At 47.5% G+C, this 23,455-nt stretch overlaps 1 protein-coding gene across 2 annotated transcripts in view; it reads right to left on the bottom strand.

Moving 5' to 3' along the window:
* MIPEP (mitochondrial intermediate peptidase) overlaps nucleotides 1–23,455 on the bottom strand; it is an 80,482-nt gene that overhangs the window by 46,113 nt on the left and 10,914 nt on the right. The window contains exons 5-14 of one of the 2 annotated variants that reach the window (XM_065901636.1): nucleotides 22,550–22,613; nucleotides 20,418–20,600; nucleotides 19,536–19,692; nucleotides 12,569–12,617; nucleotides 11,086–11,146; nucleotides 8,835–8,887; nucleotides 8,251–8,404; nucleotides 6,989–7,066; nucleotides 5,341–5,545; nucleotides 4,099–4,208 (exon numbers count right to left, since the gene is read on the bottom strand). In XM_065901636.1, coding sequence (XP_065757708.1) covers nucleotides 4,099–4,208; nucleotides 5,341–5,545; nucleotides 6,989–7,066; nucleotides 8,251–8,404; nucleotides 8,835–8,887; nucleotides 11,086–11,146; nucleotides 12,569–12,617; nucleotides 19,536–19,692; nucleotides 20,418–20,600; nucleotides 22,550–22,613 — 1,114 coding nt within the window. Of the gene's footprint in view, nucleotides 1–4,098; nucleotides 4,209–5,340; nucleotides 5,546–6,988; nucleotides 7,067–8,250; nucleotides 8,405–8,834; nucleotides 8,888–11,085; nucleotides 11,147–12,568; nucleotides 12,651–19,535; nucleotides 19,693–20,417; nucleotides 20,601–22,549; nucleotides 22,614–23,455 lie in introns of both variants that reach the window. The other variant, XM_065901635.1, reaches the window with a different exon arrangement.

The raw sequence follows: 23,455 nt of genomic DNA, 5'->3' as shown, positions 1-23,455 counted from the left end.
TTGTTCTGCCTGTGTGTGAGCAGAAAACTAACACTATCAATAAGGAGAAGCTCCAGCCCCATCTCCACTCCGAGAGGACGGCGCCCTGGGTCAGCATGAGACGTTATGGAGGACGGACCCCTGCCCTGATCCTGCAGAAACAACGCCGACGGACAGGGGCCTGTAGGCAGTTTCCCGCAGGCAGCCCTTGTAGCAGAGCTCTCCGCAGGGACCCCATGCCCTGTCCCCGCAGCAAAGCTACCCTGTAGCTCACCTCCAGCCCCAGCACACCTTTCCAATCTTTGGGTTACACAATGCCTCTCCTAACCTGCTGCTTCTTTCCTTAAAGAAGGGAAAATGAAGAACAAGGAATCGACAGACGACCAGATCACTTCTCCTTCAGTAGTCTCACGAGCGAAGACTGTATGAACAGAGAGTCTAAAGAGAGACCGAGGAGTCCACCAGTCTGCACACAGGGGCAGGAGCGGGGCTGGCTAGGACTCTGGCCCCCACCTCAAAGATTAACTGAGATCACTCCCCTCCCTCCCTTTAGAAACCCTCACGGCTGAGTAGACTCCCCAGAGGGGGTTCTGGGACAGGAGTCTGCCTTCCCCCAGCTGCCGCCTCCTGAATAAAGCAACCTTCCATTCCCACCAGCATTTGTCTGAGCGGCGAGCAGTCAAACCAACCACGGCCAAAAGATGGAGGCAGCACAGGTGCCCACGAGCAGAAGAAAGCCTGAACATCTTTGTGTGGTCCACATCTTCGTGTGATCCAGTCACACAAAGATGGCAACCCAGCCTTAAAAAGGAAAGCCGTTCTGACACAGGCCACCCCTGAGATGAACCTTGCAGACACTGTTCTAAGTGAGATAAACTACAAGAGACAAATGCTGCATGATCCACTTCGTGAGGTCCCCAGAAGAGTTGGACTCTTGGAGACAGAGTAGAGTGGTGGCTGACAGGGCTGCGGAGGGGAGAAGAGACGCAGTGTCTGATTCGCAGAGCCCCAGCTCTGCAGGATGGACAGCATCGGGGTGGGGGGCGGGGGGGCGTGGAAAGGGGAGCATGGCACCTTGGTGCACTGACCCCGGAACATCGCTGACATGCAGGTAACCTGGCGAGATTTACCTTCTGTGCATTTTACCAGGATGGCAAGGAGCTGTGTGTGGAGATGTCTAAGGGAGGACAGAGCCGTGCTTCCAGGCAAGCAGGCCGTTCACAGATAACCTTGCGCTCGCTGGCAGCACCTGGAAGGGGTCAGCCCGCAGGCCACAGCCCACAAGCACAAAGAGGAAAGACACACCCCAACTCCTTGGACACCATGGGGCCTGCAACACCGCCTATGGGCACCAGGATCGAAGGAGCTCCCTCCAGACCACCGAGCCGCACTGGGTTCATCACGTCTAAAAACCTGCACCCTTTCATATGAGCTGCTACCAAATCCGTATTTCTGAGCTATTGGTTTTAAGATTAATTTGCAACAAGCCCTGCTGCAGCCCTGGCACTGTCAAGACAGTCTGAACCTTGAATGAGCACCCCTGGGGTTTGCTTCCTCTGGCAGCTGCGAGGCACCTGCAGAACTGAGAGGCATACTTCTAATTCCTCGACCACAGGAATCTGCTGGCTTTGGGATGCTGAGTTCAGATAAAAGACTGGGGGGTTAATAAGTCACGGAGACATTACCCCGACTGTGAGAGCCTCTGGATGCACCAGGCGGCCAGCGGGGAGACCAGCGGGGCAGGAAATGAAGCACAAAGATGCGCCCACAAGTGCTCTTCCGGGCCTTCATGTTATTTATCTACAGAAGCCTAGACTTGGGGGAATGAACTTCTGCCCTTGGGTGAGACCTGCCCTCGAAATGAAAACATCCAGCCACTTGGTGTTTAATCAGCGACAGGAAGAGCAAGCCCCCCATGCACCTGTGCCCCGTGGCTCTGGCGGGCTCTCCTGTCTCCATGGAATCACAGAATGGTTTCCTGCCGTGGACACTGTGTCTGTGGCCCCTCAGCCCGCTGGGCATCCCTCCTGAGTCTGGGCCTGGAATTAATCCAGAGCAGCTTGCTGCTTTCCTCCGGTCTGATCTCTGAAGAGTACTTGTGGACTTCATACTCTTTTCTTGAAGCAATCTTGTTAGAAAATGGTTCTTCTGACTGAAGAATTCAGGATTAAAATAGGAACTTATCAGGGATGGTACACCACCCTCCAAGCAGGGGTTCTAGCCCATCTTTGTTTTCCTGATTGCTCTGGAAAGGGACAACAGTAACTGCAAACTCATTATCTGTGGTGAATTTCAGCCTCACCCTGAAGGGCCCGCGCTGCTCGGTTGCAGTCGCCCTTCGTGCCGGTGTCAAGGCCTCTTACAAGCCTAAGCTCCTCAGACAGCTTCTTTCCTGCTGCCCTTGGTTTCTTAGGCACCTCTGCACGGCTCTCAGGGGCCACCTCTAGCCTCCCCACTCTTCACCGGCCACCCCCACGCTACTGTCCCTCGGCGTCCACCGACTCGGGCTTCAAAGAGGCGCGCAGTCAGGTCTCCTCCCCATTCGCAGGCCCCAGTGTGGAGCCGGGGTGAATGCGCTGCCATGCGAGGGGCTACGTGCGTCAGTGTTCTTAGCTGAGTTTACATAATCCCCAGCGCAACTCTTCGCAGGCTGATGAACAGGTAGCTGACTGGATTACTAATCCTTCTATTTCATTCTTTTAACAAACTCAAATAGATTATGATAGAGAGTGAGTAACTCAGAGTAGCTCTCCAGAACTCAGCCATTATCCTATGCTGACAATGACAGAGACAATCAAGTCCAAAGAATAGAAACAGCCAACTCACATCATGCATCCAGAGATATAACTAGAAAGAGAACCGGAAAGAAAAGTCACAAGCAAAGGTGGCTTGGACCCTTTTACTGATTTTGCTCAGTCCTTCAACTGGTTTGGTGTTTGGCACAATTCTAAATGCTGAGGATTCTACAAATAAAGACCTACGGTAAATTTTAGTAAATTTTAAATGAAAAAAAAATAGGATTTGAGAGGCTCTCCTGTGAGCATAGATGCTTAGTTTTGCTATGTAAAGATTTCCTACCTGGGTCTTACATCTGTTTGTCAAACAACTGAGTTCTAAATCCAATGGACTTACCGTCTTTTTTCCTAATTCATTTCATTGCTTTAACTGTATTGCCTGTTACATAATATATAAAATGCAACAGATATAGTTTAAAAAGTTAAATAAATAAATGCTGAGGATTCAAAGATTAACATGACTGTCCCCGGGCACTTGGGGAGCTGCAGACTGAGGGGAACACCACCTAATGAAACAGTGCATCATCAAAGCCCCGAAAGGACAGGGACACGCGGACAGGAAACACACGATGCTGACAGTCAGCTTAGAGCTACTCACTGCAGAGCAGGGCTCCCTTAGCCCTACTCAACAGAAGCACAATCTCTAACATGACAAGGTGCTGGTTAAACCTATCCCTGGTAGCTCAGTGGGAAACAATCCACCTGCCAACACAGGAGATACAGGAAAGGCACGTTCAATCCCTGGGTAGGGAAGATCCCCTGGAGAAGGAAACAGCAACCCACTCCAGTATTCCTGCCTGCAGAATCCCATGGACAGAGGAGTCTGGTGGGCTACAGTCCATGGGGTCGCGAGAGTTAGACACGACTGAGCGACTAGACAACAACAACTCAAACATAAGAGATTTTCAGACTTGGCCTCATACAGACGCTAACTAAACGTATTAGGGAAATATGACATCACAGTTTATGAAACAACAGATTCAGACCGAGAAACCAATCTTCAGGAGCAGAAAGGACAGGAGGAGCAGAAGTTTTCCGAGGCAGCACTGAGGCTCCATGGATGGCCTCGCCCCTCTGGAGACAGGACGCAATGCCTTCCAAGGGGGATGGTGTGTGGACCTGTTAACACTGCTGGTGCACAACAAGGGCAGCTGCCTGTCCCCCTCGCGGCACAACAGTGACAAATGAAGGGAGCGAGTTAGGAAACAGGAGGAGTCGTCTGGTTTGGAGAAGATTCTGCAGAGGCAGCAAGCATTTGGTGCCGGCTGCTGAGTCCCAGGAGCCGCCCCTACCACGCCCAAGGACACACATGCGTCAGCCCTACCTGGCCTGTCTGATAGTGTCGGGCAAACTGGTGAACCACCCGGTAATCGTTGGCAAAATACTCCATCAGGATAGATGGGACCTCGGCGAAGTCCGTGGGGCACCTGGTCCCTGGAAGGGGCGAGAGGAGAAGTCGGCAGGAATCATGGCAGCGTGTCAATGTCACCGCAGGCGCTCGTTTACATTTTTATTTGTACTTCTGATGAACTATGATAGTCTTTAATTCATTAAATCAGTATTTTACTTCTATAAAATTATTGCACATATTTGCAGGAAAGTCTGTACTCATCTCATCCATTTTCCCATGTATCAGAAGCAAAACAAAATATTTGCACAGCTGGGTAAAGCACTTGTAAAGCAACGGTTCACACCCTCTACAAACAAAACTGTCTTCAGCTCCGCCAGGCTACACCTGACACACAAATTACAACATTCTTACAATGAACTCATTCTAATTTAACGCACTGAATTCCATCACCAAAAGCCAGGATCCTTCATTCGTTTTAAAAGTATTATATCTACTATTTCTGGAACAAGGTCAACCCTCAATATAGAAAGGCAACATTTCAAACCCAAAATTACTTAAAGTAACGAATCCTATAAGAATGTGTTGGTGGCACTTTATGATTCTGTCCAGACCATCTGCAGTCTTTTCAAAATATCTTCTCCTCTCCTAAACACTGTGTGTGTAAAGTTAGCTGCTGAATACCGAAAACCACACCTGTCCAGGCAGTGCAGGGCTGACCCATCTGATGGTGAGCTTAGATAGGATGACGAGGAGGGGGGCTGACATCAGCAGGAAAACCATGGCTTTATGCAGGGGATGCAGAAGAGAGACAGTGGCCATGCCTTTCAACATGCCCTGAAGTTTTCTGACTGGTTTTGGAAAAAAAGAGGCTGTGTACATTCACATGTTCACTTGCTAAGCCTGCACTGGAGCTAAGAAGAGTGCTTGTTCACACACACAGCCACTGATGTAAATTTCAGATAAAACACAGCAGAATGCAAAATGGTACAAACTGGAGAGACAGGCACTCAGACAGCCTTGGTGAGAACTGTTGTCATGGATGGAAAAAATGTATAAAGATTGGGTTGAATCACAAGTGGAAGGATAAAACGAAGCCACCTGTGATCAATGACCACAGATTTTCTAAACAAAAGGCTTTTTTCCAACTAAGATGAAAAGCATGTGTTTAAAGAACTGCAATAAACAAAGTCCTGTACTGAGTGAGCTCTTGCTCACCAGTGACATGCTGGTATCGAGTCCGTCCCAGCATCGAGTGCATGGCATGGCCCATCTCATGGAAAAGGTTCTCCATCATTCCGGGAGTCAACAGCGTGGGCAAGTTTCTTGAGGACTGGGGCAGGTTCAGCATAAGGACCACCACTGGGAGCTGGTAGTCCCCATCTTCCTTTAAACGACCTCCTCGGATGGTGAAGTGGCAATCCTTTAAGAAAATGAGACCAGTAAAGAAACGATCAGAAGCTAAAGGGTAAGCAAGTCTTAATGAATACAAGGTTCTATCAAAATGGGTGAGTACAAGTGTTATCATAATTCTATTTTTATTTATACTTTTTTCCCCAACACTTTCTCCTTTGCTGAAATGTTACTTTTTTTAAAAAGCACCAGTAATACCCTGAGCTCATGTTGACAAAGTCATTCATTCACTCCAAAGACGTGCTGAGCTGACGTTCGAGGAGCTGAAGACACAGTCAACACTGAGGTCAGACCCTCAAGATGCTCAGGGCAGGGAGAAAGGCAGTCACGGGGGGAGGGACGGTGGTGTTAATGAGCCCCTTCTGTTGCTGGCGATGAGACAAGCCACACCCCCACCACTGTCTCCATCGCTTGAAGTGACGAGCTCTCAACTATCACAAAGCATGGAACCTGAGTCGCTTTCTCAGTCCACATACAAAATTTGATCATTTCTTCTCACATAAGCCTATGAGGCAGATATTTCATTTCTGAGATGAGAAAACAAACCGAGTCTTGGAAATACTAAGTTGCGTGTCCAGGGACACACAGCTAGGGCCGTGGCACCTCAAACCTGAACCCAGGTCACAAACCTGGACTCTCCAGCCTTTCAAGCACAGTGAAGGAACAGATGGTGCAGCAGCCAATGGCCCTCACTCTGGTCACACTGTGCAGACCTGCTGGCCACATCCCCTGGGAACTGGTTACCTCCACCAGCCTCCCCTCCACCGTGTCAAACACCAGAGCATTAACTAGCGTCTGCTATAACTGCTGCAGAAACTGTGGATCACTACTGAATACAAGGTACCATTATTTCTTTTATAACTTTATAACCTGAATTCTTGACAGTTCCAATCCAATGGCCCAAAACTGCTGAAGCTGACTGACCTGGAAACCTGGCCCGCAGCTTCACACAGGGAGCGAACTGGTGGTTGACAAGGTTCCTCAGAGACACACCTTGCCCAGTGTTAGAGCAGGCCCACGCCACGTACAGACAGAAGTCCGGGCTCCAATCCCCGCACCTCTAACTGTGACTCTGGACAAGGAACCGCAGTTCTCTGGCCTCAGTGTCCTCATCTCATCAGGACTGAGTTCAAAAGGCTGAGGGGAACTTTCAAAGCTGCGCATGAGAAGGGCTCAGGTGCTGGCGGGCACACGCAGGCTCCTAAAACATTAGCATTCATCACTACAATCATTGCTACCTCGACCCAGATGAAAACGGCAGATACACATTTCTGTAACCATCTCGTAACTTCTGCCATCTTTAAATTCTACCCAATTTCAAAAGCACACATTTAGTCACCACCATTAATGTCTTTTAAATATTAGTAACTACAAAAATGAGAGCTAAAGGTAACATTAATACACATTAACTGCTAATCACTTTAGAGAGACTGGTTTGTAAATAAAGCATCACCTGGTGTGGTTTGTCTGCTCGCTGAAAAAAGTCACAGTAAATGTATCCCAGCAGTCCTTCTGATTCATGAACCACAGCCTAGAAAAAAAAGGTTGATTTACTGGTGAAAGAAGCCATCAGAACTTCCAAAAGTAGAAACACATTCCAAACACCAGAACCTGCACATAAAACACTGACAGCCACCAATGCAGACATTTTATGACATTCTGCTTCCCAGGTCACCTCGATGTCGGTCCACCGGGCCTTCAGCCTCTTCTGCTGTGTCTCTGGGGTGACTGGCGAACTCTGACAGGAGAGGAACCCTCCCAACAAGCCCTGAGTTGTGACTGCAGTCCCCGCTCCATGCTCTTCCCTGGGCCCGAGCCAGCCCAGGACGGCAGCACAGCAACCCCTCCTGCAGCCCAGGAAGTGAGGACGCCCGCACACCAACCATGGCAGCGTGGGCTTCGGTCGAAGAGCAGGGAGTGATGCCTCCTCCCAGGTCAGCCCCGCGAGGCACAGCTCAAGGAGAGCGGGTCTCCATCCACCTCTGTACAAGCGGGGCCTCTGCCGGACAGAACCTCAATGCTTCGGGACTCCAGCAAGCCTCCATGAGGCAACCTCTTGGTGCCAGGAACTGCTCAAGGCACTGGGGAAACCTGCCCGATGCAGGGGGCTCCCTCCTGAATCGGACCCTCCATCGCCTGCACTGGCTCCTGGCACTATCCTGTTATACCTTCTCCCTTCATGGCATCGCTGCAGGTTATCCATCTGTGTGACGCTCAGCAGACTGCCAGCTGTTTGGTAACTAAGCTTAATCTACAATCACCGAACACAGCCAGGCAATGAGGAGACAGTTCACGCTTCTTAGAAAACAGTGATGCGAGTACAGTGCGCTAAGCCAGAGCACTAAGCCTGAGGGCCGCAAAACCTCAAACCCCACCAAGGAAAGCAACACCTGCAGCTCACATGAAGTGGGCCCCGACGGGAGGGAGGGCCCCGGGCTCGGAGTGACCGTCCAGGACTCACACCAGCACATGGGCCACAGCCCAGCCGCCAATGTACATGTGGGCTCAACCCTCTATCCAACTCCTCAGAAAGGTGTTTTCTCTCAGGGAAAGAACTCTGCTGCTACATGTTTACCCTACCTTCCTGCAACAGCTGATTCGAGAGAACACTGTTCTTTCACAGCGTCCAGAACCAGAGCAGCGGTCTGGATTGAAGCTCTGTGGACAGGGTAGCAGGCCCCGCAGACGGGCGCGTGCTCTGCCCCGGGCACTCACCAGTTTGCGGACGTCCTCACTCCACACCTCACCCTTCGCGGGCTGCTCCCCGTACAGCGAGACCCCCAGCAGCCTGTTGAACAGGAGGCTCAGGCCCTCCATGCAGGCGCCCAGGGAGAAGAACGGGCAGTAGAGACTGGGCTCGATGTTGAACCTGCCGAGGAGAAGCAGCCGCGTTTCTGTGTGCTTCAGCGTCTAGAGGGGAGCACAGCTCACTCTTCATTTATAAATCAGGAGTCAAGGAAGGACTGAATCATGAAGCGGGTCTCTACCCTGGAGGGGTTTTCAGACCTATTTTCCTTCAGAAGAGCAGCAGACTGATTACTTTGGTATTGAGGGTGACGCCAGGGGTAGAGGCAGACGGGGACACACTCAGGGGGTCTACAGAGGGAAACCACAGAAGCCATGGGGACAGGCTGCGGGGGACAGGCCCAAGAGCGCAGCTTCAGGACCGGGGAGTGACCGCCAGGCAGGCGCTGGCAATGTGGGCGCCAAGTGAAGGCACAGCTGCCCAGTCAGTGGGCAAATGCTCAAGACACATCGGTCCTGCCTTCTCACACGGGAGCACTTTTCCAGACACACACCTCTCAGCCCGAATCAGTCCGCTGTAGTACGGGGGGTCCCAGGGCATCAATTCCTGCAGCAGAGAAGCTCACCGTTAGGAAAGCTGGGATGATTTCACAGTTTTCATCAATAATGCAGTCAGTTTATAAAATGTAACCTGTGACTGTATCAGGAAAGTTTTGTAAAAACCCTAGGAACTCATCACCTGGCAAGAGTTTCATTCCTTACTTTCTATTCCACCTTCCCTGTAATCAATGAGCAGAGAGGCAGAAATCAGCCATACTTGCAGAATTGGGGGAGAAGGCAGACAAATGTCATTCTAAAATGTGAGCTACTAAAACTCAACATTAATAGATGAAATTAGCCACGTTGAAATCTACCCCAGACGGCCCACGTGTTAACCCACAAGACGGTGCAGGTGGGTCAGGGAACTAAAGGCACGACTAGGGCCCTTTCTGGACCTAAAGAACCTTAGGGTGGATCCCAGGGATGAAAGCAGCAGTTCAGACCGAGTTGTGGCAGAATTAATCCTGAACTTGGCAAAGAAAACCTGTCATAAAGAAGCACTTGAACAACTGTTCCTGATGCCGGCTGCAGAACAGTGACAGAGCTGGGAACCCTGCAGGGGCCACTGTCCCCGGGGGGGCAGGCTGGCAGGTGACAGAGGACAGACAGTGGCTGGGCCGGACGCGGTCAGCCTGGTTCAGATGCACAGTCCACATGTGCCGGCCGCCAGTGCGTCCCCACCTTCCACCTCCCCCTCACACACCCCTGAGCCCACCCCCTGTGAGCCTGGCCTGGCCTGCACTGGCCTCCCATGCCCCTCTCTACCTGGGGTTCGTCCCTGGCTGTCGCGGGCCCCTCGATTCTCCCAGGGCTGCTCTGTGTCATCTCCCTGGAGGGGTGGTCACTGCCCAGGCCTTACGAGACGGCCCCTCCACCCTCCTGTCTGCACTATTCCCTCTGGAACCCCACCCGGCAGGACCGTGCAGGCTGACTCTTCCAGTCTGCAATCTCGCTCCTCCCCAGGTGTAAGCTTCAGGAGGGCAGGCTGTGTTTCCCTTCTCCTACTGTGTCCTGGCCCGAGCTCTGCCTGCTGTGCAGTGGTCCCTCATGAGCCGTCCTCTGAATCACTCAGCAGCACCTCCTGGAGAGTATGCTGCTTAGAAATACAACTCCAGGCTCTGAGCAGAGCTCTGTGAACAGGATCTCTGCCCTTATGAACGGGGCCCAAAAGGTTTAGTTTAGACACCATCTCCTCTCCTGACCCAGACGCACAGCATCTACTGGCCCACAGATATCAGTCAGTCAGTTCAGTTGCTCAGTCATGTCCAACTCTTTGCGACCCCTTGGGCTGTAGCACGCCAGGCCTCCCGGTCCATCACCAACTCCCGGAGCTTACTCAAACTCATGTCCATTGAGTCGGTGATGCCATCCAACCATCTCATCCTCTATCATCCCCTTCTCCTCGCTCCCTTAATCTTTGCCAGCATCAGGGTCTTTTCAAATGAGTCAGCTCTTCGCATCAGGTGGCCAAAGTATTGGAGCCACAGATGTCAGCCACAGTTTAAAAGTAAAGAACAACACTGTCAATCAGCTACACTTCAGTAAAAAATAAAATAAATGAAAGGAATGCAAAGCAGCAAGTGAGTGGGAGGAGCACAGGGGCACTGCAGGCTTCAATGGGGGCAGAGGACAACGGCCAGGCCCCAGGGTGGTGGAAGAGAAAGGGCCCAGAGGTCTAGGAGGGTGTGGTGGGAAAGCTAGGAAATAGGAAGGCAGTCTGAGAACTCTCTGAAAATGTTAAACTCCTTCCGGCATCTAACTCTGTGCCTGAGCCGGCCCCAGGGGGAGGGGTGTGCGGGGAGGATGGGATGCAAGAAGGCAGCAGGACACCGGCCAGAAAACCAGCTCCTCAGGCACACGAGTCACCGAGGGAGAAGGAAGACAACCTTAGCCAGGTCCGTGGTGATAGTGCGGAGCGGGGGCATGGTTCCCAGTGCCAAAAGACAGAGCCCTCAGCCAACAGACCATTTATAATAAAGGTACCTCTGGACTTCCCTGGTGATCCAGTGGTGGAGAATCTGCCTGCCAACAGGGGGATGTGCGTTTGATCCCTGGCTGGGGAACGAAGATCCCACACGGCACAGAGCAACTAAGCCCTTAAGCCGCAACTGCAGAGCCTGCCCCAAGGGCCCCACGAGCCTCGACTAACACCCAGGGGGACAAATAAATAGTAAAAAGGAAAAGAAACTCAGCATGGTCACTTACAGAATTTTGAGGGTTTAGTTTCATTTTCATCCCTCGAATCATCTCAAAATCTTTCATAGTTCTGTAAAACAGGTTTATCATTAGTTGCCAGGACAAAATTTTCATAAGTAGATTATAAAAGATGAGTTTGCTTCTGCTACTTTTCAGTAATCATGACAGAAGTAATTTGTAGTAAAAATGTAAACTAGTATTAATCCAAATTTTACATGTATTAGAAGAGACAGTGATACATACATCAGTAAACTACTGTAATTTTTACCTAAAAAGCTGATATTTGTCTTAAAGTACTAAAATTTGGAAAATTTAAGTGTTACAGAATATACAAATTCATCAGTAAACTTCAAATCTCTACTTTTTGCTATCCTTTAAAAAAGAGACTAACAAATTAGTTTCTCTAAAAGAAGATTTTACTTAAGATTACCACTTATCATTTTCCCCTATCAAAAAACTAGTTGGGCCATAATCACACATGTGCTTAATATTTGCAAAATATGAAGTTTCAGTTAGAATTAACTTCTATAATTAAAAAATACAGTTCACTAAATATAATTTAAAAATCTTCACTAAAAAAATCTGAAGATAATATTTGCTTAAAATGTCTATAGCTACATACAAGAGAAAAAAGAACAATAAAGCTTAACTAGCAAAGTAGAATAAATTTTCAAATAACTGCATAACTGATACTACTTCATTCTATCAAAGCCATAACAGCTCACTGCATTAAGAAAAATCATTTCAGAACTAATAAATATAATGCAAATTAGAGAGGACTGGGTTCTAAGGCAGTAGTTTATAACGGAAACTGGAAATTGGAGCTAAACTTTAACATGCAGGTGCAGTCAAGGAGCGAACAGGGGTTAGACAGCCCCGCAGGAGAGAGAAGACCACGGTCCTCCAGGACCCTGCCAAGACTCGTGCTGGAGGCCTCATGCTGGGGGTATGAAGGCTCCTGGGGGCTCGGCCCCCAGAGAAACAGGACCAGAGTGGCGAGGACCAGGCCAGGAGGCTGGGCAGGGAGAAGGCCGGCAATGTGGCAGAGGGGTCACCAGGAGCAGAGAGCCTTGAGTTACAAACACTGGGCATTCTTTACACACAACACAGGAGATGTGATCCACCAATTATTTAGGCCCAAAGTAGAGCGAGACTAGGTGACCAAATCATTACAAGCTAAAATGCTGAGTTTCACAAAAGGTTTGGGGGATTTTAAACAGTCCACCTCAGTAATAAGTTCCTAAAGAAGACTGGTTAGTTAGAGAGGATGGCCCAAGTGTTCGGGACAGTCGCCCTCAGAGGACAGCTGTGAGCTTTCAAAGTACAGCTCACTGTTAGTGTAAGATCCGACCCATATTCCAACACCTATATTCTTCATGGGTCACTTCCTAATTCTTTTAATAAATCTTTAAAAGTCTTAAAAAAAAAAAAAAAGAAAAGCTAAATCATGTGTACTCTAAAAAGCAGAATAAAAAAAAGAAAAAAACCAAACCTTTCAGAGAGTTTGTCGGACAGTTTCTCAAGGAACTCCATGACAGTCTCTAAAACGAAAATCCCCAAGAAAATATCTTTAACTACATGAAATAAAATGAACACACATGTTAAAATCACAACGGTGTGACCATAAATCCATACAATAAATACAGTTTCTTTAAAGCGATGATTCTCAAAGGGAAGCAGGGCTCCTAATACTCGACACTTCTAGATGAAAGTTCATCAAAGCTGACACCATAAACTCCAGAGCTTTAGATGATACCCCAAGATAAAAAGAGCTAACAGGAAGCAAAACAAAATCATCCAAAATCTCAATCTATTTCTATATCTATGTATAAAGGGAAAAAAGTTTCTCAGTTTTTTTGATAGTTATATTAATTTGTTCATAAAAGTCTGCACAATTTAGAATCATCAGATTTTAAAAATCAATGTTTTTCTGAATAAATTTTTTTTTTTATATACACAGCAGAATAATCTATTCAGGATCCATATTGGAAGAAAATGTAGCAAAATTAGAACATTAAAACTTTAGATTCTCCTTCCTACAATGTTGCAGGTGGGAATGTAAACTGGTGAAGCCACTGTGGCAAGCAGTACAGAGGTTCCTTAAAAAACTAAAAACAGAGCTCCCACATGCCCCTGCAGTCCCACTCCTGGGCATATATGCGGAGAAAAACACGATCTGAAAGGATGTATGCACTCCAGTGTTCACTGCAGCACTGTTTACAATAGCCAAGACGCGGAAGCAACCTAAGTGTCCAAGCAGAGGAATGGATAAAGATGTGGTATATGTGTACCACGGAACATTACTTGGCCACTAAAAAGAATGAAATAATGCCATATTCAGCAATATGGATGGACCTGGAGAGCGTCATACTGAGTGAAGTAAGACAGACAAGGACAAATATTTTATGGCATCCCTTTATGCGGAACCTACAAAGAAAGGATACAAATGAACTTAGAAAGAGACAGGCTTACAGAACTAACTTACTGCCCCAGATAGAGGGGCAGGGGTGACAGTTAGGGAGTTTGGAATGGACATGTACACACTGCTATAGTTAAAATGCATAATCAACAAGTGTCTACTGTAAAACAAGGAGAACTCTGCTCCATGTCGTGTGGCCGCCCTGGGTGGAAGCAGAGTTTGGGGGACAATGGACACATGTATATATGTGGCTGAGTCCCCTCACTCTTCATCTGAAACTATCACAACATTGTTAACTGACTACTCCAGTATTAAAAAATTTAGGCTGGTAGAATTTTTTTTTAACTACTTAAAATACTTCAGCCATAAGTCATTATATTGCAGAAATCCATAAAAGCAATGCAGTGGAATTACAATTATTTCCCATAACAGGAAATTTTTCACGTGAATTTTTGAATTTAGCACTTTTAGGCACTGATTCATGTGTATAGAGTTTTTCATACATATTTTAAAGTAAACTACAAACACTGTTTTTATGTTTTCAGATGATCTTTTTTACATGGTTTTAATTTCTTGCCCTCTTCAGTTTATCCCATTTCTGAGTAAATAAAAGGGTGGGGAAGGAATGGACCTGATCCAGGAAGCCAGGGTCTCTCGTCACCATCAACACGGATCCCACCTGCAAACACGGCTTGGTGTATCATGTTAGATGGCGCTAAGGCTTTTAGGAAAAAACTGTTACCTAGCTCAAAATAAAACCTTATTTCAGGATGTCAAACCAGTGGGCACAGGGCACTGTTTTCAAATATATCTGTGTGTGTTTTCTATTTCAAAATAATTAATCTTTTACTGACGCTTACCCATTCTGTTTCTCTAGCTCTCTCGAACAGGAAACATCTACCTCGATTCCCCACCTGGAACAGTCCTGTGAAGAGCAGTGAGTCTGAACCGCCTGCAGGCAGCCACACAGCTCCTGGAAGACAGGCCCCTGACGTGCCAGTTCCGTGGGGCCCACCACGGCCTGCCAGCCCTCGCCCTGTCTCCCTGCCCCCACTGCCCACCTCCAGCTTCACTTTCCTCATGGAACTTTCCACAGCCACCCAAGCTCTGTAAACCTCCTGAGCTCCTAAAACCCTAGGGCCCTGCGGTGCCTAGTCAGTGCGTTCAGCACTGGAAGGACACCGACCAGGATTAAGATTTATCCTCACGTGGCCCTGTCCAAGCTCCCCAACTAAACGCTGCAGCCCCCGAGCACACAGGTCACACCTTACACGACGTGTATGCAGAGTCCAGCTCCAAGACACCTCCCCGTGGACCACCCCGTGAGCCGTGGACTTCCTGGTCACCACTCAGGCGCCTGTGTTGGCCCCAGCTGCCCCCAGCGCTTGTCCCAGCATGTCCCATCCGTCGCCCACCCTCGTCGCCGCCTGCACACCGACCGGTATCTCCCATTGAACTTGGACCACCGTGCTCCCGGCCCCACCCCCATCGGCAGGACTGCCTGTCTTCCCAGTGGCTCAGTCGCAGGCCCGGCTCTCCCTTCAGGAGTGCGAATGTGACGTCTCACCACGTGCAGAGCCGCCAGCAGCCTGGAGCCCTGCAGCCTCCTGACCGCAAATGCGCGCTCCCGCCCCCTTCCTGCAGCTGCTCTCCACACCCCTCGTGGTGCCCCCTGCCAGCGACCACCAACAGCCCTGCTCAAACCCACCTCCCGAGCACAAACCTCCTCCACTTGTGCCCATTCCCTCCCACTCCCCTCCGCGCTCCTCAAATGTGGGCACCCCATCTGGACCCCAAAGACCCACATGAGAGAGAAAGAAACAAGGCGAGGAGGCGTCAAGAAAACCTGGGAGAAGCTATGGGCCCCGCAGAGAAAGAAGGGCTGGACGCCGGATGCACAGAGATAGCACGGAGCCTGCAGGAAGGGTGACCCTCCCGCTGCAGGGCCGTTCCCAGTGACCCCACAATTCCTCCAGACACACAGACGGAAACCCGTGGTGTCCACTGCCATCTCCTCACGCTCAGCCCGACACCAAGTCCTGCAAATTCAACCCTGAAAATACAGCAAGTCTGAACAACCCCCCAACACAGCCACTCTACTGAAGACTTGGGTCTAAAGTGTAACTGTAAATTAATCAATGTCTTTGAAAATTACATCATTTTCATTGTGATATATTTTCTCTTATACGTGATGAATCATAAAGAACTCAACGAAGTAAAAGGTAAGTTTTTCACAAACGCCCAGAGAGACGCTCCCCACTCCCAACCTTGCCAAGCAGCCCTCTTCTCTCTGAAAGAAGGAGTCCTATATGACCTGGGCTACACTCAACCCTGCCTCCAGCAGGAGCACTGATCACCCATCTCCTCCCACACTAATTCTAACCAGGCTGAGCACAGAAACCAGCTGAGTTAAAACAAAAATAATTCAAATCACCATCAATGATTCATCAATGAAATAATAAGTATGAATTACTCAGTTCAGTTCAGTCGTTCAATCGTGTCCGAATTTTTGCAACCCCATGAACCACAGCATGCCAGGCCTCCCTGTCCATCACCAACTCCCAGAGCTTACCCAAACTCATGTCCATTGAGTCGGTGATGCCACCCAACCATCTCATCCTCTGTCATCCCCTTCTCCTCCTGCCCTCAATCTTTCCCATCATCAGGGTCTTTTCAAACGAGTCAGCTCTTTGCATCAGGTGGCCAAAGTACTGGAGTTTCAGCTTCAACATCAGTCCTTCCAATGAACACCCAGGACTGATCTCCTTTAGGATGGATGCGTTGGATCTCCTTGCAGTCCAAGGGACTCTTGAGAGTACTCCAACACCACAGTTCAAAAGCATCAATTCATTGGCACTCAGCTTTCTTTACAGTCCAACTCTCACATCTATACATGACCACTGGAAAAACCACAGCCTTGACGAGACGGACCTTTGTTGACAAAGTAATGTTTCTGTTTTTTAATATGCTGTCTAGATTGGTCATAACTTTCCTTCCAAGAAGTAAGCCTCTTTTAATTTCATAGCTGCATTCACCATCTGCAGTGATTCTGGAGCCCAAAAAAATAAAGTCAGCCACTATTTCCCCATCTATTTTCCATGAAGTGATGGGACCAGATGCCATGATCTTAGTTTTCTGAAAGTTGAGCTTTAAGTCAACTTTTTCACTATCCTCTTTTACTTTCATCAAGAGGCTCTTTAGTTCTTTTTCACTTTCTGCCTTAAGTGTGGTGTCATCTGCATATCTGAGGTTATTGATATTTCTCCCAGCAATCTTGCTTCCAGCTTGTGCTTCTTCCAGCCCAGCGTTTCTCATGATGTATTCTGCATAGAAGTTAAATAAGCAGGATGACTATACAGTCTTGACCTACTCCTTTCCCTATTTGGAACCAGTCTGTTGCTCCATGTCCAGTTCTAACTGTTGCTTCCTGATCTGTATACAGGTTTCTCAGGAGGCAGGTCAGGTGGTCTGGTATTCCCATCTCTTTAAGAATTTTCCACAGTTTATTGTGATCCACACAGCCAAAGGCTTTGGCATAGTCAATAAAGCAGAAATAGATGTATTTCTGGAACTCTCTTGCTTTTTCAATGATCCAACGAATGTTGGCAATTTGATCTCTGGTTCCTCTGCCTTTTCTAAAATCTGCCTGAACATCTGAAGTTCACGGTTCACGTATTGCTGAAGCCTGGCTTGGAGAATTTTGAGCATTACTGTACTAGCGTAAAAAATGAGTGCAATTGTGTGGTAGTTTGAGCATTCTTTGGCACTGCCCTTCTTGGGAGTTGGAATGAAAACTGACCTTTCCAGTCCTGTGGCCACTGCTGAGTTTTCCAAATTTGCTGACATTGAGTACAACACTTTCACAGCATCATCTTTCAGGATTTGAAATAGCTCAACTGGAATTCCATCACCTCCACTAGCTTTGTCCATAGGGATGCTTCCTAAGTCCCACTTGACTTTGCATTCCAGGATATCTGGCTCTAGGCAAGTGATCACACCATCATGATTATCTGGGTCATAAAGATCTTTTTTGTATAGTTCTTCTGTGTATTCTTGCCACCTCTTCTTAATATCTTCTGCTTCTGTTAGGTCTATACCATTTCTGTCCTTTATTAAGCCCATCTTTGCATGAAATGTTCCCTTGGTATCTCTAATTTTCTTGAAGAGATCTCTAGTCTTTCCCATTCTATTGTTTTACTCTATTTCTTTGCATTGGTCACTGAGGAAGGCTTTATCTCTCCTTGCTATCCTTTGGAACTCTGCATTCAAATGGATATATTTTTCCTTTTCTCCTTTGCTTTTCACTTCTCTTCTTTTCACAGCTAATTTTAAGGCCTCCTCAGATAGCCATTTTGCTTTTTTGCATTTCTTTTTCTTGGGGATGGTCTTGATCTCTGTCTCCTGTACAATGTCACGAACCTCCGTCCATAGCTCATCAGGCACTCTATCAGATCTAGTCCCTTAAATCTATCTCTCACTTCCACTGATAATCATAAGGGATTTGATTTGGATGATACCTGAATGGTCTAGTGGTTTTCCCCACTTTCTTCAATTTAAGTCTGAATTTGGCAATAAGAAGCTCATGATCTAAGCCACAGTCAGGTCCTGGCCTTGTTTTTACTGACTGTATAGAGCTTCTCCATCTTTGGCTGCAAAGGATATAATCAATCTGATTTCAGCACTGACCACCTGCTGATGTCCATGGGTAGTCTTCTCTTGTGCTGTTCGAAGAGGGTGTTTGCTATGACCAGTGGGTTCTCTTGGCAAAACTCTATTAGCCTTTGCCCTGCTTCATTCTCTCCAAGGCCAAATTTGCCTGTTACTCCAGGTATTTCTTCACTTCCTACTTTTGCATTCCAATCCCCTATAATGAAAAGGACATCCTTTTTGGGTATGAGTTCTAGAAGGTCTTATAGGTCTTCATAGAAACGTTCAACTTCAACTTCTTCAGCATTACTGATCAGGGCATAGACTTGGATTACTGTGATATTCAATGGTTTGCCTTCGAAACGAACAGAGATCATTCTGTCATTTCTGAGATTGCATCCAAGTACTGCCTTTCAAACTATTTTGTTGACCATGATGGCTACTCCACTTCTTCTAAGGGATTCCTGCCCACAGCAGTAGATAAAATGGTCATCTGAGTTAAATTCACCCATTCCAGTCCATCTTAGTTTGCTGATTCCTAGAATGTCAATGTTCACTCTTGCCATCTCCTGTTTGCCCACTTTCAATTTGCCTTGATTCATGGACCTAACATTCCAGGTTCCTATGCAATATTGCTCTTTACAGCATCGGACCTTCCTTCTATCACCAGTCACATCCACAACTGGGTGTTGTTTTCGCTTTGGCTCCATCCCTTCATTCTTTCTGGAGTTATTTGTCCATTGATGTCCAATAGCATATCGGGCACCTACTAACCTGGGGAGTTCATCTTTCAGTGTCCCATCTTTTTGCCTTTTCACACTGTTCATGGGGTTCTGAAGGCAAGAATATTGAAGTGGTTTACCATTCCCTTCTCCAGTGGACCACATTCTCTCAGACCTCTCCACCATGACCCATCCGTCTTGGGTGGCCCCACATGGCATGGCTTAGTTTCACTGAGCTAGACAAGGAGTGGCAGCAGAGAGGAGCTACCCCACGTCCAAGGTCAGGAGCAGCAGCTGTGCTTTGCTGGAGCAGCTGTGAAGAGATACCCCACGTCCAAGGTAAGAGAAACCCAAGTAAGACGGTAGGTGCTGAGAGAGGGCAGACAGACTGAAACCACAATCACAGAAAACTAGCCAATCTGGTCACACGGACCACAGTCTTGTCTAACTCAATGACTTACTCAACATGCACATAAAGTACACTAGTTGTGCAGATATATTCCAAATGATTAGCTCTGTTTAAAAATCATTCCTAATAAAGAGGCAAAGTATCTCAGTAACTGGTCTCCAAGTAAATTAAAAATAACACAGTAACTTTAGCTATTTAAAGTCAGAAGTTCAGCTTCATAAAAACCCTGTTTTGTCCTGAAGAGTTGGGTAAACAGGCTCACCTGGACTTTGGGCGATTGTTCCCTGGAGGGCCCTGTGGGAGTAGGTAGGATACCCTACCAACTTTGCCAGGAGGTCTCTGCTGCTGAGCAACTCTTCTAGACGTTTCAATTGACCAGCATTGGGATAAAGAAAAATTTTATAAGCAGCTTCTCGCACCTATGTTTAAAAAGTGGATGGTAAAAGACACACGTACGAAGATACAAAGTCTATGTGATAATAACACACGCTACCTCCCCCCACTTTACTCTGCAGGTGAGTAATGCTTAAACACAAGGCCTTACACAGGCTGAATGAAGCTTCTGGGCTCATAACTGAGTGAGGGGGACACATCGCACTTGGCCCAAGTCCTGCTGAGGGGCAGGGGGCAGAGGCTCTACCTGACACACAAGAAGCGCCACCAACCAGTGACGTGAGGCCACGTGCATTAGAGTGTGAGTCCCTGCAATGGCCAGCGCTGCTGTCGCTCACCATACTTTGAAAATGAGGAACTCTTTATAACCGGGGTAATCAAACCATTTTCATTACTCAAAGCATTTCCCTGATAACTCAGTCGGTAGAGAATCTGCCTGCAATGCAGGAGACCCCAGCTGGATCCCTGGGTTGGGAAGATCCCCTGGAAAAGGGAAAGACTACCCACTCCAGTATTCTGGCCTGGAGAATTCCATGGACTGTACAGTCCATGGGGTCGCAGAGAGTCGGACAAAACTGAGCGACTTTCACTTTCAGTTTTTCACAGAATTAGTCATCCCTGTTCAATTTTTAGTGCTTAGTAAACATTAATGTATTTTTAAAGGTGTGAGCATGTGATCCCTGAATTTTGGGGTCATGAGCCACGGCCCCTATATGAGGCCAGAACTACACAGAGGACGGAGCGCACGTACCAAGTCGTCGGGCGCTTCTGCACGCAGACTGTCCACCACCACGTGGTCCCCGGCCAGCTCAAAGTGATGTCGGATGCGTTCTGGCAGGAGGTGCTTCCCAATCGTGTTGGGGAAGTGGGTTCCCATGAGAAATGCACTGCTCAGATCCAAGATTTTAACGTTCAGGTCCACAGCTCTTTTACGCTGTATGTGGGGGCAGTCAAGTTATTTAAAGTAATATTTCACAACAAATCGGTAATCTATAAAGATGCCAGTCAACATATAGAGTTGAATTATAATTTAATAAGGTATTAAATATATTAAGTGATAAAATGAATACTGAATACTGTATCATAAATGTTTAATACACAATAATCGTCTACTGACTCTATACTTTTGGTAGTTATTTAGTATCCTCACCAAAAAGTTACCCTAATGGTTCCACAGTGCTTCTATACTTTCAGATGTACATAACTTCCGGAGTTCTATTTTATGTCTAGGTTATACAACATGTCTGTGAAACGAACAATGGGAGGTACAGTCCTTCCCTGGCTCCGAAAACACCCTAGTTGATAGGCAGGGAGCAGTGGGCTGGTTGAATCTGTCTGCTGTGACAGTATCTGAGGCATAGATTAGAAACCAGACTCAGCCTTAAGAGTCGAGATACAAAGGCAAGGGAAGGAAGGTTCACTGAACGCAGCTCTTCAGTGAAGTGTGGCGAAGGGCACCTGCAAAGCTCGGCCAGGCTCGCTGCAGCGGCCACAGGAGGGCAGCAGCCCAGAGGCAAGGGCTGGAACCGCTTGGGGGGGTGGGGCGGATCACGGTCCCCAGCATCTAGCAGTTTCTAGTCTCTGCCAGTCATGATGGACAGAGTGGGGTGGATCTTCTCCTTGGTCACCCCTAGGATGCTGTCGCCGGGGCACCCCATGTTTGGGACCAAGCTTAAAAACCGTCGCCCACATAACTGGTTAGGTCTCCTGGGGACAAGGAGGAATCTTCAGTTACTTGTCACGGGACGGCCAGACAGGCCCTGGACTCACAACGGGCTTCAGGTGACACCACAGGCAAGCCTTCCTGGGGAAGGGGCAACGGCTATGGACAGATTCTAAACTGTACTGTGACCCTGAAGGATGACCAAGCATATTTCTTAAAAGATAAATATAAATATGAACAGAGCAGGTGTACCCTTGATAAGACACTGGAAAAAATGAACTGTATCTCAGTAACAAAAAATTTCAGTATAGAAAAATCAAATTTCGTGGGAAAAATGACTTTTCAGATGATTACTCTCTGCCTGTTTTCTTTCTGACATGGCCATCTGTCACCACCTACTGGTGACCAGGGGAAAAACAAGACAATGAAGATAACTGGAAATTATACTCTAGTAGCAAAATTTTTCCTCAAAGCTTTTACTATTTAAAACAAAAAAGTGATAAAATTAGTTATTTCAAAGAAGTGATCATCTGTTACATCCCTGGAAAAATAAAAACTGTTTCCTGACTTCGCCAACAGTCTGCTAAGCATGTCATCTCATCCTTCGAGGAGAATTAAACATGCAAACACACAGTACTTGGAGCTCTGGGAATGCTTTGAAACTGTTATATTTACTACATGACTGCTTAACAACACACTTTCTCTAATTTAAACTTTTTAATTATATTCACGAGACCTTAAAATGCACGTAAGGAATAACCTGGAAAGCATATAGCAAGAACATAGGCCTCCATGACTTACAGGTTATGTTGGCAGCTTTATGTCGAGTTCTCTTAAAAAGTGTGCACGTCCCCCTGCACCCTGTCCAAGTGGAGCCCCCAGAGAAGAGACAAGGAAGTGACCAGAAAGGATCTCGCATGTGTGTCCAGGGCAGGGATCACGTGAAGACACACCCGCACTGTGTCTCAATGACGGTTCTGTACGTCCGTGTGGAGACACTCATCTTCAGGTTTCCTGCTCACGCACAGTCCTTCCTGACATGACCCATCTCACCCCACCTCCACGACACCCGAAACACCCCACTGTCTCGAGTCATTCCTTAATTCTGAATTATCAGGGTGACAGGCCAACTTTCAGAGAGCACTCAACATTCAGGAATGGGATCGACAACACACCAACCAAGTAACAGCAAAATAACAGGAGCCGAAACACGAAGTTACCTTTTCTTGGTCTAGATGGATTCCACTGATTTCAAAATCGAACATAAACAGTTCGGCCACTCGCCTATAAATAAAATAAGCGTCAGGTGAGAACAAGTAATAATAATTAAACAAAAATCAGTTTTTTGTAAAATGAATCCGTCCTTTTCAACTTTCCTGCCAAAATGCCAGAAGTTTCAACACACATGCACACGATTTTTCTGAAACCAGGAGCTTAACGTCTCAGGAGTCAGGAAAAACAGCTGGCTGGCCGGGGGTTACGCCCCCCTGTGGACGACACGGTATCACATACATGATGCAGACTGTACAGACCTCAGACTGAGTGAAATGAATGAGTTACTCCAAGGACGCCAAATTTTCTGCATTTTTTCCCCTAGAGGAAACGGACATCTTTCCAACTGTCTATCCTCTACACGATCTGTTGCACACTACACTTGAGCACCAAACAAGCACTGTGCACCGCATTCCCACGCGCCTGCTGGCATGAACGTGTGCACGTGAACCTATTCCACATCTCCTACTCAGCACGTGTACTGAACAGAACTCTACTCCCAGCTGCTCCTGGGCAAAGACTTCTACGCTGAAGTAAGTCCAGCACATGGACTGCAGAACAAGAAAAACAGTTATGATTAGCTTTTCATGTAGGAGCTTGCTCCTTTATTCACAGAGCACAGACCTGTGAACACCACTGTGATAATTACTTATTTCAACTCCATCTAAATCCCAATCATTAAAAAGATAAAATGGTTTATGCTTGGACAGTTTTTCAAAGGCTTTCTGCTCCAGAGTCTCAGTTTCTCGTCCAGCCAGCGGCAGCTACTCAGTGTCACCCTTTGATGCCGCAGTGGAAGCGGAGTCCATGGGCTCAGGAGGGTGGTTTGCTTCCTTCTTAATCCTGCTACACGG

Source organism: Muntiacus reevesi, chromosome 11 (assembly GCF_963930625.1).
Source record: "Muntiacus reevesi chromosome 11, mMunRee1.1, whole genome shotgun sequence".
Taxonomy (NCBI): domain Eukaryota; kingdom Metazoa; phylum Chordata; class Mammalia; order Artiodactyla; family Cervidae; genus Muntiacus; species Muntiacus reevesi.
Note: the sequence above shows the minus strand (reverse complement) of the source record. Positions and strands in the feature narration are given on the sequence as shown.